This window comes from Monodelphis domestica, chromosome 1 (genome assembly GCF_027887165.1).
Source record: "Monodelphis domestica isolate mMonDom1 chromosome 1, mMonDom1.pri, whole genome shotgun sequence".
NCBI lineage: Eukaryota > Metazoa > Chordata > Mammalia > Didelphimorphia > Didelphidae > Monodelphis > Monodelphis domestica.
Window position 1 is genome coordinate 650,731,333 of NC_077227.1, and position 16,833 is coordinate 650,748,165.

The 16,833-nt window shown below is 34.0% G+C and overlaps 1 protein-coding gene across 3 annotated transcripts in view; it reads right to left on the reverse strand.

Moving 5' to 3' along the window:
• Positions 1–274: 274 nt before the first annotated feature.
• Positions 275–16,833, reverse strand: part of ERLEC1 (endoplasmic reticulum lectin 1) — a 49,034-nt gene continuing 32,475 nt past the window's right edge. For 2 of the 3 annotated variants that reach the window (XM_056814022.1, XM_003339682.4), the window contains 4 exons: positions 16,277–16,401; positions 6,751–6,828; positions 5,744–5,819; positions 275–1,176 (listed from right to left, as the gene is read on the reverse strand). In XM_056814022.1, the coding sequence (XP_056670000.1) occupies positions 1,105–1,176; positions 5,744–5,819; positions 6,751–6,828; positions 16,277–16,401 (351 nt within the window). In that variant the 3' untranslated portion in view covers positions 275–1,104. Of the gene's footprint in view, positions 1,177–5,743; positions 5,820–6,750; positions 6,829–7,967; positions 8,095–16,276; positions 16,402–16,833 lie in introns of those variants that run through there. The other variant, XM_056814023.1, reaches the window with a different exon arrangement.

Sequence of the window (16,833 nt, forward strand, 5' to 3'; positions counted from 1 at the left end):
GTGTTACTGAACTGTTCAAACCTTATGTTTTCAGGAAAATATTGTTTTAAAATATTGAGACACATTTGTCAACTGTCCTTTGACAAGAACTGATTAAAAGTGGGAAAATAAATGTTTCCTATCATTTTTCCCTCTCCCCCTCTTATTTCTGATACAAGTATTAAAAGGTAGCATAAAATGTCTAAAAGGCATATGGCAAGATGTAAAAACAAAAGTAAAGGAATGGAGAGAATCTCCATCTTGAATAATTTAGTGGTGACTACACGACAGGGACTGGCTGTGAATATTTTTATTAAGGAATAAAATGATACTGCAAAATTGCATTGGTTCTGGAGAAAGGATTGGGTTCAAATCTTGCCTCTGATGTGTCCTACTTATGTGACCTTATACAGATTACAGTGTCTTCATCTATAAAACAAGGGGCTTGGACTAGAAGGTGGCTGAAGTCACTTCTGGCTTTATAGCTACAATCCCAGAATCTGGAACTAGACAGCTTATAAGAATCAAGTACAAGAGTCAAAATAATGTACATACAATTATTAGATTAAAACAATAGGAAATATAGCAGAATCCTTGAAAACCTATGGGGAAGAACCAACCACATTAATACAAACTGAAAAAATAAGCAATAATAATAGGTCACAGGAAGAAGTCACTGCTTGCAAATCTGTATTTTTTTGAAGATTATAAAAATAGGTAAAGTTACCTTCAGCCATCCATGTGTTCACTTTCCTAAACAGAGCTGGCATTAACAAGGCCAGCTTAATTATTCAGTTAAAAAACTTGCATAGAGCAATGGTTATGACACTTAATTTTCTTGGGCAAGATTCATTACCTCAGCAAGGGAAAAAAAACACGTATTTCACAAAACTTCTAATTCACAACACAAATGAAATGAGTAAGACAAAACTGTCTGCTTTAAAAGTTTATCAATAACCTCTTATATACACATATATATTCACAAAGTGGTTCAAAGAGTCCCCTTAAATAGTCCTGTCATGTTCCATTGGATAGGAACTCTCTAATGTGGCCATTCGTTGGCCATGTAAAGTAGAAATTGTGATGATTTTTAATAATCTTCATTCTTCTGACTTCACTAGTCTTTTAACTGGGAACAGAAAGTAGTCCATTTTCATCAGCTGTGTCTAAAATTTTACAGATTACTGGAGATTCTACCTACAGAACAAAAAAAAAAATAAAACATGGTTTAAAATTACAAATGTGAATATAGTCTTTAAGACAAAAGAATAAAGCAATTTGTGTTTCGGGTTTTAATTGTGTTTAACTGTTCAGTATATATATTTTTCAACCATAACTTTGTCTTGAAATGAGTACTATGTATTGGTTCCAAGGCAGAAGAGCAGTAAAGGCTAGGCAATGGGGGTTAAGTGACTTTCCCAGGGTCACAGAGCTGGGAAGTATCTGAGGCCAAGTTTGAATCCAGAACTTCCTGTCTCTAGTCTCTAGGGTTGGCTGCTCTCTCTATCCATTGAGCCACCTAATTGCCCCCTAGAATATTCTTTTAATATTATAAAATTATTTCAACATGTTATACAATCCTCCAATTGATCCCCAATGAATTCCACACAAGGTACAATATCATCAAAAAATTAAATAAAATACCACAAAAAGTTGAGATTCATAGTATATGTAACTTCCATAATTTTATTTGTTAAAAAGAATATTAAACATCTAAGATTGCATCAATATTGTTTAATGTCTATCTGAGTTCTGCAACAGGTTAGAGTTGTCTTAACTTACAATTATATTTTTGGATATTATTCAATTTGTTTTTGCCTTACTCACTCTCGTGATTTCATATAAGTCTTTTATATTTTTTTAAACCCTTACCTTCTGTCTTGGATCCAATATTGGCTCCAAAGCAGAAGAATGGTAAGGGCTAGGCAATGGGGGTCAAGTGACTTGCCCAGGGTCACACAGCTAGGAAGTGGCTGAGGCCAGATTTGAACCTAGGACCGCCTGTCTCTAGGCCTAGCTCTCAATCCACTGAGCTACCCAGCTGCCCCCTCATATAAGTCTTAACCACATATCTCTTTGAATTTTTCACATTTGTCGTTTCTTATGACAAGATTCCAAAGTAGTAATATACCACTATTTGTTTAGACATTCTCCAATTGTTTCCCTGTTTTTGCTCTTACAAATAGTGCTGCTCTAAATATTTTTTGTATTAATAAAACTTTTCTTGTCAATTATCTACCTTTGGGTATGAACCTAATGGTGGCACCACTAGGTCAAAAGTTATAAACAATTCCAGTCTATTTTACCAGCTGTCTGCTATTGCAGGTGATACTGCCACCTCCTTCCACTCCAAAGGAAAAAGGCAGGAAAAACTGTCGCTGGTAACCTCTCTTCCCCATGTATTGTCACTTCTGATTAGAACGTATGACCCTTGAGTTGGAACTATCTTAGGTCAGATTTGAATTTAAGACCTCCCATCTCTAGGTCTAGCTCTCAGTTCATTGAAACACCTAGCTGCCCCCAAATGATTGCTTTTTAAGGACTTTTGGCTCATAGAGAACATGTTCAATATGTCGCCTTTCTGTATTTTCTGAGTTCTATGTCTTTTTTGATGTCAGAATTCATTTGTAAATTATTTTGGATCTGGAGTTTTAGGTTTATTTTCCACAAGAAAATGATCATTTTTTGCATGTTATATATATTTGTATGCCATACATATGTTCTCTTATCTTCACAGGTCTCTCAAATAGTTTTGCTAATTCTTTTAAACTGTTTTATGTATTTTTCCTTTAAATTTGTCGTACTCAGTAGAGAAACATTTAAGCTGCCTAAAATTTGCGTTTCATTGTATAGGCAATTAGTTTCAAATATACATCCCTTACTATATCATGGTTCACTTATCACGGCCTCACCATATTGAGAATTAAAAAAAACCAACAACCTAATTCTGTATTGCAGTTTTCAATATACTGTGGGATCTTGTGGATGAATACCGTACTGTACACAATGGAAATGCACAGTACCCCCACTAATGCTTGTGCAAGTTTGCCAACATGAGATTGTACACACACACTACTGGCTGATGGAATGAAAGGTGACCAACCACAGCACTGTGTTCTATATCCTGAGCACTGATTGGCTCAGTGACTGTAGGTTAATAAGAGTTTGGAAAAGGTTTGTAGGAGAGTAGGAAGGGTTTATAAAGCCTCAAAATAGATAAAAATAATAAAATAAATATAACACCATTTCACAGATTTTCACCCAGTATGGGGGTCTCTGGAATGTAACTCCTGAGAGAGGTGAGGTGTCACTGTCAATCTTGCCCAAGCTACAATTTGGAGGGATGATGGTCAGGAAACAATATATGCTGGGTTTACCAAGTTTCTGACCTGAGCTGGTTCACCCTTCCCTGGGAAACTTAGCGGGACTCACTTTCCCATGTCATTCTGCTGAAGATCCCTAGGTAATCTTTAAAGTTCCTTCCAGCTTTAGCACACTAGGATAATGGAAAGTAGGGTAGCTGAGAGCAGAAAATACCAATGCTATTTAAACAAACAGTATTTGTGAAAATGTTCTCTTTGGCTCCGTTATGATATCTTGATGGGAAGACAGAATGGAATATTTGGAAGGAAAAGGAGGCTTAACTCTTTGGAGCAAGGAGTGAGGATACAGATAGTTAATGAAGATGCAGAAGCCAAGATTCTACTGACAAAACGAATATCAAAAACTATGGCAAGATAACATACACAATTAAGATAAAAGCAGGATGAAGAGGCTTTTAGTCTGAATTATCTAGAGAATTGTCTCAATTCACTCTATCAGGGAACATTTAGCTTCAAGATGATATGTCCTTACAAAGAGTTAAAAAAAAACTGCACCATGTTCTTTCATGGATCTAATATTATAGGTAATATTAGTAATTAATAAGGAGGATCAAAAGGCCTTTGGAGAAGGTAGTTCCCTTGATATCTTAGAAACAAGTACATATTCCTACAAGAGGAATCTAGGCAGTAATATATGAGGTAAAGATATTAAATACAAGAGCAGAAGAAACATATACTACAAATTCTGAACATGGCTTTGACAGTAAATGGACTTAGATGTTCATCACTTTTGTTTTCTCATTTTGTAGCAATGACAATGTGTCTCATAAGACTGTTGAGGGGATAGTGTACAAAATTATTCTATTTTTGCTCTTTATCCTCAATAAAGAAAATACATTTTTCTTGGGAATTCTTAGATGTCCAAGGGTAAATGAACAAGAAAATGAACTATCCTTTCCATTACAGGTACAGGAGAATCCCTCCCCTCCTCCCCCCCACAAAACATCCATGTAAGAGAGTCGGAACTGCAATGCTTGCCTGGATCTTCTTTCTGGTGTGAAGCAGAACTGTAAAATGTAGTTATGAAATGACTGTTGATTTCATGTTTGCAACACCTCTTCTATTTACTCCATTTTCTCCTCTGACAATTCACTATGCTGGCGGTGGATGTGTCTGCCTTGAGTCTCTCCCCATTCCAATCCATTGTGCATTTAGCCACTAAAGTGATTTCCCCAAAGCAGAGGTATGACCATGTCACTCCCCTACTCAATAAACTGTAGTGATTCCCTATCTCCTCCAGGATCATACAAAATGCTGTCTTTGGCATTTAAAGTCTATCATAATCTAGACCACTCCTACTTTTCCAGTCTTCTTATACCTTATTTCCCAACACACACTTTGATTCAGTGATACTGGCCTTCTGGCTATTCCATAACATTTCTGCCATGTTTTCTGGCTATTCCCCATGTCTGAGTTGTTTTCCCTTATTTCCTTTATCTCCCCTTTTGGCTTCTTTAAAAATCCATCTTCTATGAGAAGTCTTTCCCTCCCAATCTCTTCCCTCTATTAATTATTTCCTTCCCTCTATTAATTATTTCCTAATTATCTTGTATGTAAGTTTGATTGTATATATTGTTTTGCTTCTCAAGGTTGGAGAATGGCTCTCTCTCCTTTTCTTCTTCCTTCCTCTTCCCTCTTTGTTTCATTTCAGAAAGAAAGGAAAATTAATCTAAAGGAATTTAGGAAAAGCTTCCTACTTAAAATGGTACTATGGAATATGGATATGAACTAGACTTTTTGCAAGTTGAGATAGTTTGAGGAAAACAGTCATCACAAGTTCAGTAGGAGGAATGCTGGGTTTGTAGTCAGGAAAACCTGAATTCCTGTTTCATAACTAAATGCACCATGATCCTGGGTAAATCACTCAAGCTCTCTCAGGTTCTATCAATAAACATTTATTGTCTTCTGTGTGTCAGGAACTGAGCTAGGCACTAGGAATATAAAAAATGAGGCAAAAGATAGTTTCTGTCCTCAGGAAACTTACCATCTAACAAGAGGAGACAACATGCAAAGAAATATGAAGCAAATTATATTCAGGATAAATAGGAAGTAATTAACACAAGGAAGGTCCTAGAATTAAGAAGGATGGGCCAAGGCTTCCCCCCTAAAAAAAGAGATTTTAGTTGGGACTTAAAAAGGAAGCTAGGGAGGTCAACAGACAGAGCAGAGGAGGGAAGATAATCTAGATATGGAGAAAGCCAAAGAAATTTGTAAAATGAAAGAATCTTTAAGCTCTTTTAAGGCTCTAAATCTGTGATATTGTGAAAAATTCCTTTTGGACATGAGGATATAGTTTAGGTGCTCCTTATAGGCAGCAAAAGACCATAATTTATACTCTATACTTGACCCAAGACTGAATTTATGACATTTGTTGTACTTACCCCAAGAATGTATTGGCAGGTATGAGGCTCTAACATATAAACAGTAACAGCATGAGGTGATTCTGATTCTTTACATCTAAAACAAACAAAAAAGTAATTTAAAGAATTCTACAAACTAAAGCTATAAATCACAAAAAGGCTTAACTTAGGAAACAAATAAAACCAAGATCCTGTGTAATCCTAAACAGGATCTGCTTTTAGAAGTTTATTCTCTATTTATGAAAATTCTAATATTTAAAAAAGTATTTTATTTTTCCACAACTACATGTAAAAACAATTTTTAACATTCTTTAAAAAATTTTTTTTTCAGTTCTAAATTTCCTCTCTCCTTCCCACTCTTAATCCCTCCCTCCCACTCTCACTCCCCAGTGTCAGATAGTAAGCAATCTATTATTTATTTTACATCTATAATCATGTAAAAATTTCCCCATATTAATCATTTTGTGGAAGAGATCTCAAATGAAAAAAAAAGTGAAATATATCATGTTTTGGTCTGCACTTAGACACAATCAGTTCTTTCTGGGAGGGTAGATGACATTTTTCATCATGAGTCTCTGGGATTGTCTTGGATTAATAGCTGAGAATAATTAGGTCATTCACAGTTGCATCAAAAAATGTTGTTATAACTGTATACAATGTTCACCTGGTACTACTTACTTTTTATCAGTTCATGTAAATCTTTCCAGATTTTTCTAAAATCATCCTGCTTGTCATCTCTTACAGCACAATAGTATCCCAATACAGTCATATACCACAAATTGTGCAAGGCATTTCCCAATTAATGTACATCCCTCAATTTCCAATCCTTTCCACAAAAAGAGTTTCTTTTGATCTCTTTGGGATTCAGATCTAATAGTAGTATTGCTGGATCAAAGGGCATGTACAGTTTTAGAGGCCTTCTAGGCATAGTTAAAAATTGTTTTCCAGAATGGTTGGATCAAATCACAATTTCACCAATTTTCCTGCATCCCTTCCAACATTTAGGATGATTCAAATGTTAAACTCACTTTAGTTTTACAGTGACCTGTCTTGGTTTGTCAGTTATATCACAAATATCTCCATTTCCATAAAAATGTGATACCATCCTATCAATAGAGAAGAAAAAATTGTTATTGATAAAGTAAGTTTATTCATTAAGGATAAATGGAAGACCAGCTTTGAATTAGTATAAAATTTGACTCATACATGTATTTTAAGAGAAAAAAATTAAGGTTTTAAGTACATATTATAATTTAAAATGACTGTAACTGGTTGCCAAGTTTAAATCCTACTCAATGCTTTAATTACAGATAACATGCATTCTTCAATGAACAAATTATACATATGCTCTAGCAGTAAACTATGCTTAAAAACAGATTTCTTATTAAATTAGTCATATCCTACTATTTACACATATCTATTTCGCTAATGAGTGCCCTCTCCTTTTAATATATTAAAGTATACAGGCTCAATAACAAATTGTAAATTAATTTAATATAAACTAGTAGTTTTTCCTTATTTTCTAAATGTGTTTGTTTCTCTATAACTTTTTTTTAAGGCAGAAGAGTGGCAAGGACTAGGCAATAGGGTTAAGTGACTTGCCCAGGGTCACATAGTTAGGAAGTATCTAAAGCTATATTTGAACTCAGTACCTCCTATCCCTAGGCCTGACTCACAATCCACTAAGTCCCCACGCTGTCTCCTCCTGTATAACTTTAAAAACCTATTTTCTTTTTTATAATTATAGACTTGACAAACAACAATAAACAAGAATATTTGCATATACAAAGAACAGAAAAAGAATATAGTATATGCTATATGAAACCACAAATTTCTATTATGTAGAGCTTTAAAAAAAAATTGTCAAATTAAACACTGTTTTTGGAGCTGCCCTGCTTGTCTGTGGCTCCCACTGAAATTCTTCTGTTCTTTTCTAAGCATTTAAAAAAGTACTTCATTGCTGCGGCTTTGGATTTTTTTTGGCAACACTTCTCCCCCCAGTCCTTCACACTACCTTCTCCTTTGTAATAAGTAGTCAAGCATATCTGATATCTCATTCTGCACCTCTTTGTCAAGGGGTGGGAAGCATGTATCATCCCCAGTCTTATGGAACTGTGGTTGATAATTGCATTAATTAAAGTTTCTAGGGCTTTCAAAGTTGTTTTCTTTTACAATATCGTAGGCATGTATAAATTGATCTTTTGGTTCTGCTCACTTCACTCTTCATCAGTCATAAAAGCCTTACCAGGTTTCTTTGAATTTATCCCTTTTGTCATTTCTTAGGGCACAATAACATTCCATAATATTCATATACCATAACTTGTTCAGCCATTCTCCAATTGATGGGCACTCCCTTAGTTTCCAGTACTTTTCTATAACAAAAAGAACTACTATAAATATTTTTGTACATAGAGATCCTTTCCCTTTTTCTTGGATCTTTTTGGGGTATGTGTCTAGCAATGGTATTACTGGGTCCAGGGTTATATATAGCATAGTAATTTTTTGGATATAGTTCTAAATTGGTTTTCAGAATGGCTGGATAAAACTACACCAAGAGTTCATTAGTGTGTCTTTGGACATTTTCTCCAACAACTGTTATTCCTATTTTTGTTAGTTTTGTCAATTTATTCCCCCCCCCATATTTCTTTTAATATTCTTGACCCTTTATTTCTCCATATTAATTCTATCTAGCTCTGCAAAATAACACTTCGGTAGTTAGGTATGGCATTGAAGAAATCAATTTGGGGATTACTGTCATTTCAATATATTGTCACAGACTAACCATTTGCAATTAATAAATCTCTATTTCCTTAGGTTTGTATTTACTTCTTTAGAATGTTTTATAATTGTATTCATACAGTTCTAGTGGGTCTTAGCATAGACTTTCAAATATTTTATACATTTTGTCATCGTTTTGAATGAAACTTCTTTTTTACTTCCTCCTGGGTTTTCTTAGCATACAGAAAGGCTGATGAGTTCTAGGAGTTTATTTTACATACTACTTTTTTTGCTGAAGTTATAGTTTTATTTAATTTTTAGTTGATTGTTTTCTCTATGCATGGTCATCTTATCTGCAAAAAGTAAAAGTTTTGTTTCAATAGCATTTCTAGAACTATATCATGTAATAGCAGTGATAATAAATTGCTTTATTCTCAATATTAGTTTATATCTACTATATATAATTATATATATTGAATTTATATAGATTCTATTTGCCTTATTAAGGAAAGGTCTGTTTAATTCCTATGAGTACTTAACAGGAATCAGTGCTGTATCAAATGCTTTTTTTTTTTGTACCTCCTAATATAATTTGAAAAATTCAGTTTTTGCTTTAATATGGTAGGTTATGCTTAGTTTTCCCTAACTCAACTCTGAATTCTTGGTATAAATTAAACCTAGTTAATATAAGCTATTAAAAAAAATACTGCTATAGCTTCTTTGCTAATTTAAAATTTTGGAGCTGGAACTTATTAGAGATATTGGTCTACAGTTTTTTTTTTCTGTTTTCTCTTTATGGTTTAATGATCAAGTACATCTTTTGTATCAATGAAGAAATTTGGTAGGATTCTAAGCAATACGTTTTTCTTTGAATGTTTGATAGAATTCATTTTTAAATCTATCTAGTCTTATTTTTTATTTGAGAACTCAGTAAAGTTGATATTTTAAAAAATATTCATCTATTTTATTTAAATTGCCAGTTGTGTTGGCATTTAATTGGACCAAACAGTATCTAGTAATTTTTTATTCCTTCATTTGTTAAGTATTTGCAATTTTTGAGAGTAGTTTTTCTTTTTTAAATGTAAACTAGTTCATCTTTTTAGAAAATTTAACTGGTTTTTTTCCTTTTTTTGCTTTCAATTTTGTGAATCTCTATTGCCTTTCAGAATTTCTATTTTTGTGTTTGATTGGCCTTTTCCCTAAGTTAAAAAAAAAATATGAATGCCAAAATCACTGATTTGTTCTTTATTTTGTTGATAAAAACATTCTGAGGTAAAAATTTTCCTTTAAGGAGTGCTCTAGTTGAATAGTCAAAGTTCTGCTTTTATCACTTCACTCTTCTAATTTTCTTTGATAAAATGATCTATTGTTTCCATTATTCATTCTTTGATTCACTGATTCTATAGTAATGTTAATCTCAAAAAATGTTTACATATTTTTAAAAGCCTTTTATTGAACATAATTTTTATTGTACTGTAAGCCATAAAGGATGTATTTAATATTCTGCTTTTCTTTGTGAAGTTTTTATTTTTTAATAAAAGTTTTTGTAGAGGGCAGCTGGGTAGCTCAGTGGATTGAGAGCCAGGCCTAGAGATGGGAAATCCTAGGTTCAAGACACTTCCCAGCTGTGTGACCCTGGGCAAGTCACTTAATCCCCATTGCCTAGCCCTAACTGCTCTTCTGCCTTGGAACAAATACATAGTATTGATTCTAAGATGGAAGGCTCCTAAAAAAATAAATAAAAGTTTTTGTAAATGTGCCAAGAACCATGAAATGTTTCTCCTTTCTATTTTCATTCAGTTATTACCTGAGAGCATGATATTTAGCTTTTCCAATATTCCATGGAGGTCCTTAATTTCCTTTTTGTTTATCTTTTTGTCACATTTGTCTAGGTAGGTATACGTAGCTAGGATGGCACAGTGCTGGATCTGGAGTCAAGAAGACCTGCCCGTGGTCAACTCTCCTCCTCAGACATGGTCATGGGTAAGTTAAATAACTTATTTGCCTCAATATATTTGCCTCAATTTCCTCTTCTGTAAAATAGGGATAATAGCAGCACCTACCCTCCTAGGATTGTTATGAGGATTAAATAATATTTGTAAAATTTTTAGCTTAGTGCTTGGCACAGTTGTTCACATGTGACCTTGTGTGGACCATAGCATGCTAAGTCCTTCTGTCTTCCATTCTCTCCTGAAGTCTGTTTAAACTCATGTTCATTGCTTTCAAAATACCATCTATTCATGTTATCCTTTGCAGTCCCCCTCTCTTTTTCCTTTCAACCTTTTTCACATCAAAGTCTTTTTTAGTGAGCCCTGTCTTCTCATTATGTGGCCAAAAGAAACTTTCAGCTTCAGTATTTGTCCTTCCAATGAATAATCAGCTAATTTCCTTAAGTATTGATTAATTTGATCTCCTTGTTGGAATTTTCAAAAGTCTCCTTCAGAACCATAATTAGAAAGTATTAATTCTGTGGCACTCAGTTTTCCTTATAGTCCAACATGTTATTACTGGCAAAATCAAGACTTTGACTATCTGGACCTTTGCTGGCAAGCATCTTTTAATTTCATGGCAGCAGACACATAGTATGTACTTAACAAATGCTAGCTATTATTGTTGTTCTAAAATAGGTACACTGCGGTCCTTAATTATTAGAATTTTACATTTATCCTGGTGATTGTATCAACTTTTCCTTTAAATATTTAGAGAAGTATTGATTCTAAGATGGAAGGTAAGGGTTTAAAAAAAATTTGATATTAAGCTCAAGTATTCTTAGCAGGAATACTTAGAAGTCCTCTTTCATTAAAGGTCCATTATGATTATTAGCTATGTTCAGTAACTTATTCTTTGTAGTACACCTTTATCTTTTTGCCTTTTGGAATATCATATTCCAAGTTCTCATCTCCATTAGAGTATTGTGTTACTTGGGTTGTGGCTCCTAGCTACTTGAACTCTTATTATAATTACTTATAGTACTTTTTCTTTTCCTTTGAAGTTCTGGGTTTTGGCTATAAAGTTCCTGAGATTTTTCATTTTGGTGTTTTGTCTGGGATTATTTCCATTTTAACTTTGTCTTATGATCCTAAGTCTGGGTAGCTTCCATTCATGATTCCCTGGAATATGGTATTTAGGCTTTAAAAAGTGATTTTCAAGAATTCTGATTTTAATTATCTCTCCAATTTATTTTTGATAGGAGACAATATACATTATTTTTTTCAGTCTTGTTTTTGCTCTTATATTGTTTGTCTCATGGAGTCTTTGCCATTGACTTCCTATTTCATTCATAATATAATTCTTAGCTCTTGCTTCAATTCCTTTAGGAATTCTAGTAGATTTTGTTGTCAAGTTGTGTTTTTGTTTGAGGTTTTACTGAGAGAAATTATATTCTCCTCTTCTGGGGTTGTGCTTTGGTCAACCTTGGATTCATAATATTTCTTTAACATGTGTCTTCTAGTTACTTAATTTTTCTTGAATTGATACTCTAGTACTTCTGAAGAAATGTTGGGGTCTTGTTGGGTTCTTAGTTGGGGTTCTGTCAATGATTCTTTTGGGTACTGAGTGTTGTGTTCTTCAAGGAATTGAGGGGTAGCTCAGGTCAGTGAGTGGCAAACTTTCAGTCCTAAAGCACAGAAAAATGTAGGGTACAGTCTGATTGTTATGCTCCTGGTTGGAGTTTTTCATGCTCTCAATCCCTGTCTAGAGTGAAGATTACAAAATATAGGCTCTTAGTGTTGAGGGCTTACTCCTTGTTTATGTTTTCATCTTCTTACCCTTAGGTAAATTACTACTAGATTCAGTTTTTTTCTTGTTCACCCCAAACCCACAAGCCTATAAGGTTTCAATATATTGCTCTAAGGCTGGGCTTTTCTGACTGGACATGATTCACAGTGACTGCAAGCTTCTGGCTCTCGCTTTATGTGAACCTGAAATGCTTACTGTCTTTTTTATTAGACTTCATAATCATCTCTTATTCATGAGTTGTTTTTCTATACTCTTCCTAGAGCAGTTATGTGAAAGCTGAGCTGTATACTCCTGATCATATTGTCATCTTAGTTGAAATTCCTTTCTTTTCTAATTTTAGCTGCATTGCTTTGTCTGTGCAAAAGCTTTCCAATTTTATGTAATAACAGCTGTCCATTTTTCTCTCCTATGATCCTCTTTATTCTTATTTTAGTCAAGAGCTCTTCCCTTATCCATCTGTAAAATCCATTTCCTTCTTTGCTCCTTTAACTTGTTTATGACATGAACTTGCTTATATGAAGGCTAAGTATTGATTTAGTCATGTATCATGTGAGAAATTGGCCTAAACATAATTTCTATCAGATCCTTTTTACAGTTTTCCCAGATTTCCCTGAATAGTTAGTGAGTCTTTATGCCAGTAGTCGAAGTCTCTGGATTTATAAAAACCCAAATGCTAGTATGTTTGTTCACTTCTAGAGCACATATATCTAATTTGTTTCACAAATCACTGTCTATTAAAAGGGTATACCAATATGAGAAAATCCAAAGACTAGACAGGGAAAGTATTTAGGAGGGTATTTGAGTAAAGGTCCAAAGTTGGAGAAAAATGAAGTGATTTTTGTCAACTAAAATATAATACAGATTACCTTGATGGAAAGAGGAAATGAATAGTTTTTTGAAACAAACTGGGAATGGAAGCATGGTATAATAATGATGCTTAACTTCCATTATCTAATCATCTGCTAGCGTTCTCTCTCTGCCAGAAACAGGGTGGATAATAATTTAAGTACTACAGTGTTAATTTTACCTTTTAAAAAGTAGAGAGTGCAACAAGTCTGGATCTGATTCTTACTAACAGGAAGTAGTTATTGAGAAGGAAATGATAAGAACCTTGAGGGAAGTGACTACTCCTTAAGAGTTTATGACAGAGGAGAAGACATTTTGGCACAGTTCAAAAGATATGAAGTGGGAACTTAAAAAAATACCTTTTGGTTTGACATGCATCCTAGATAACGGGAAAGTTGAGAAAAGATAGATAGTATTCCACGGAATAAAATGCCTCAGGGAAGTCAGCCCAAGATAGATAGGAGATGTTTAAGAACAAACTTTTGAAACCTCATAGGGAAACAATTCCAGTGAGGAAAAATGGGATTTGTTTGAAAAGACTGATGTGAATGCAAAAGGAATTCATTAACTTAGATTTTAAAAAGTAATGTACAGAAGATGGAAGCAAGGCCAGATAACAGAAGATGAATGTATAAAAGAGGGTGGTATGATTCTGTAAAAACAAAATGCAAAAGTTCACAATGAGTTGAGACTGGTGAACAAAAGCAAGAACTACAAAAAGGGACTTTTAAAAGCTATTATGAGAGAAAAAGGAGAGCCAAAAAAGAAGTAAGGGTTGGATGAGATGACAGCAATTGACAAATAGTTTTTATTCTGTTTCTGAGGGTTTTTCTTTTTTTTGTGAAAGAGAATGACCTTTACACTGGAAATGATATAATAAAATGACTAGCAAGGAGCTGAACAAGATCATTAAGAAGATATTATTGAAGTCAGGTTGTCTACCTAATGTAAAGGATAATTTTATAGTTGTGACTTAAAATCTAAATTAATTGGTTGCCAGGGAAAATCCCAAATAATAAAATACCCAAGTCAGCTGGAAATTATGGTGATTTAATTAATATATAGAGAAGGAATTAAGGAGAAGAGAGAGGGAGAAAAAAAGAGTTAATTTAAACTGCTCTGACTTAGGCTGAGCCAGGCAGGAGTTGGCCAAAGGGGCCTCCCTGAGCCCAAGGGAAAAGGAAGTCAGTCTTATCACTCACTATGAGACCATCTCAAGGATGCTGTCTGAGTGAGCTCCTCTACGCTGAGTTCCAGGATTGAACTGGTGCCCAGCTGATCACAGGAAGTGATTAGCTAGATCCAACTTTCCAGGGAAAATGTTTTAAGAGATGTTTTAAGAGATGAAAAAAATCCCAAATCTATAGACCTTTCACCCTTGTGTCTCCTCTAAATTTTCACATCTACCAATCACATCAAAGGCTCTCTCCAGGATTGCCCATACATCTTTTAGAGTTACTTCACACTTTTTTGTTAAGTTCACCTTTTGTTAGTTACTTGACCTTTTTGTGATTAATTTAACCTTTATAGTTACTTAACTCCTTTTTGTATTAAGGTCTAAAAATAGACTTAGCTTAAAATTCTAGCTTCACTATAAGGTGAGAACTAAGTACCTTCATTGTTCAATTAGAAGATTACAACTTTGTCTTCCCCTAAAGTATGTCTAAGTAGGGTGGAGTAATGTAAAGTACTACAAGACATTCCTGATTCTGTTAGAGTGTCTTCATTGTTACAATCAGGAGATAGCTAAATCAAATCTTCTAAAATACAGTCTGAGTAGGGTGGAGTAGTTTTAAAATTCACACTAATCAGAGGACCTACATCTTTGGGTCCTGAAAGAATTAGCAGATATAAATGCCAAACCACTATTACTGTTTGTTTTTTTTTTTAATTATGGGAAAAGGGAGACAGCACAAGAATGCAGAAGAGTACTATTATGATTTTCAAAACAAAAAAGTTGAGTGTGCAAACTATAGGTCAGTGAGTTTGCTTTTGATTATTGAGAAAATTCTAGAATGACTCATAAAAGAGATGACTGAACATCTAGAAAGGGAAGCAATGATTACAAAAAGTCATCATGGCCTCATCAAGAAGAAGTCTTCCTAGATTAACCTCATACACATTTTTGACAGAATTACTAAACTAGTAGATTAAGGGAATGCTATGAACCTAGATTACCTTGATTTTAGCAAAGTTTCTGGCAAATATTTTATTCTATTCTCATGGACAATATGGAAAGATATGGAATAGACAATCATACAATCAGATGGATTCAGGATGGGTTAGATGGCTAGATTCAAGGAGTAACTAGTAATGGTTCAATACCAGCATGGCAGGAGGTCTTCAGTAGAGTACCCCAGAGTTTTTTGTTTATCCTTGTCATGTTTAATTAACATTTTATCAATGACTTGGATAAAACATAGATTTGCAAATGACATGAAGCTTGGTGGGATAGCAGCCCAATGAGAGTTAAGAGTCAAAAGAATCTTGAAAGGCCTTGAGTTAGTATATATTTTAAAATCCTTACCTTCCATCTTAGAATCAATGCTCTATATTGGTTCTAAGGCAGAAGAGCATGATGAGCAATATGGGTTAAGTGACTTGCCAAAGTTCACACAGCTAGGGAATGTCTGAGGTCAGATATGCATTCAGACCTCCTGTCCCTAGGTTTGCTTCTCAATCCACTGAGCTCCATATAGCTAATATTCTTGAGACCACAAAACTGAGTTTCTAGACAGAAAATTCAGTACATTCAGAAACTAGAGCTTCTCAATAATAATCAGCTCCTCAAAGGTTAATTTTAGAGCTTGAGAGGCAAAAGAAAGAATGCAATCAAAATCAGATGTCTTACCAACTTTGTCCTAAGACAAAAGACTAATGTTTAACTTATAGTTGGAAACCAGGGATAACAGCCAAGTCACTAAGTCTTATAATCAAAGAAGATCATTTAAGTTACATGATAACTTCTCTTTAAAGATGAAAAGGTACCAAATATATTGAAACCTCTATAATACTAGTATTAAGAATGAAGTTCCCTTGGAACCAGTCTAAACAAGTATAGTTACCAAAGCACCAGAGCAGTAACATATCTATTTTTTTGTCTTATTGATTCTAGTATAAGGTGATATCCTCACAGAGAAATTAGAAATCTTGAAGTTGTAAATTAAAACATTCACATTTTTAACATTACTCTCTGATTTTTCTTTGTTCCTAAATAAAATATTTACTCAGGTTAATAGAATTGGATTTTACCTAACTATTTGTGTACCATCGTCACGGAGATGATAGGCTCTGGCAGTATTCTTCTTTGCCCATTCAATATGCTCTTCTTTGTTCCATGTTCCCACAATCACAGATGTTTTTCCAACTTCCTTATCCTAAAAAATGGGAAAATGCTTGTAACAAGTTTTACAGTTTGAAATATCATATCTATATTGAAAACTCTCACCTCTCTCTTCCCAATGTGCTTTGACCATTAGTCCTGTATCTACAACTACCTACTGAATATACACATTTAAATACCTTGCCATTCCTCAGATTTAATGCAATCAGAATTTACCAACTCACTCAGAATCAGTTGTACCTTTTGAATTATTTTTTCATTAATGGTACTGCCAGTCTCCTAGTCACCCAGACTACAAACAATTCTCTGACTTCTTTATTTTCCATCTTCTTCAATATCTACAAGTACCATTACTTTCCTTGAAAGATCTCTAGCATCTGACTCTACCTTTGTCATGTAAGAAGCTGTAGTGTAGTAAGAAAAAAGCAAAGGGCTCTGTCACTCTCTAAATGTGTTATTTTGGGGA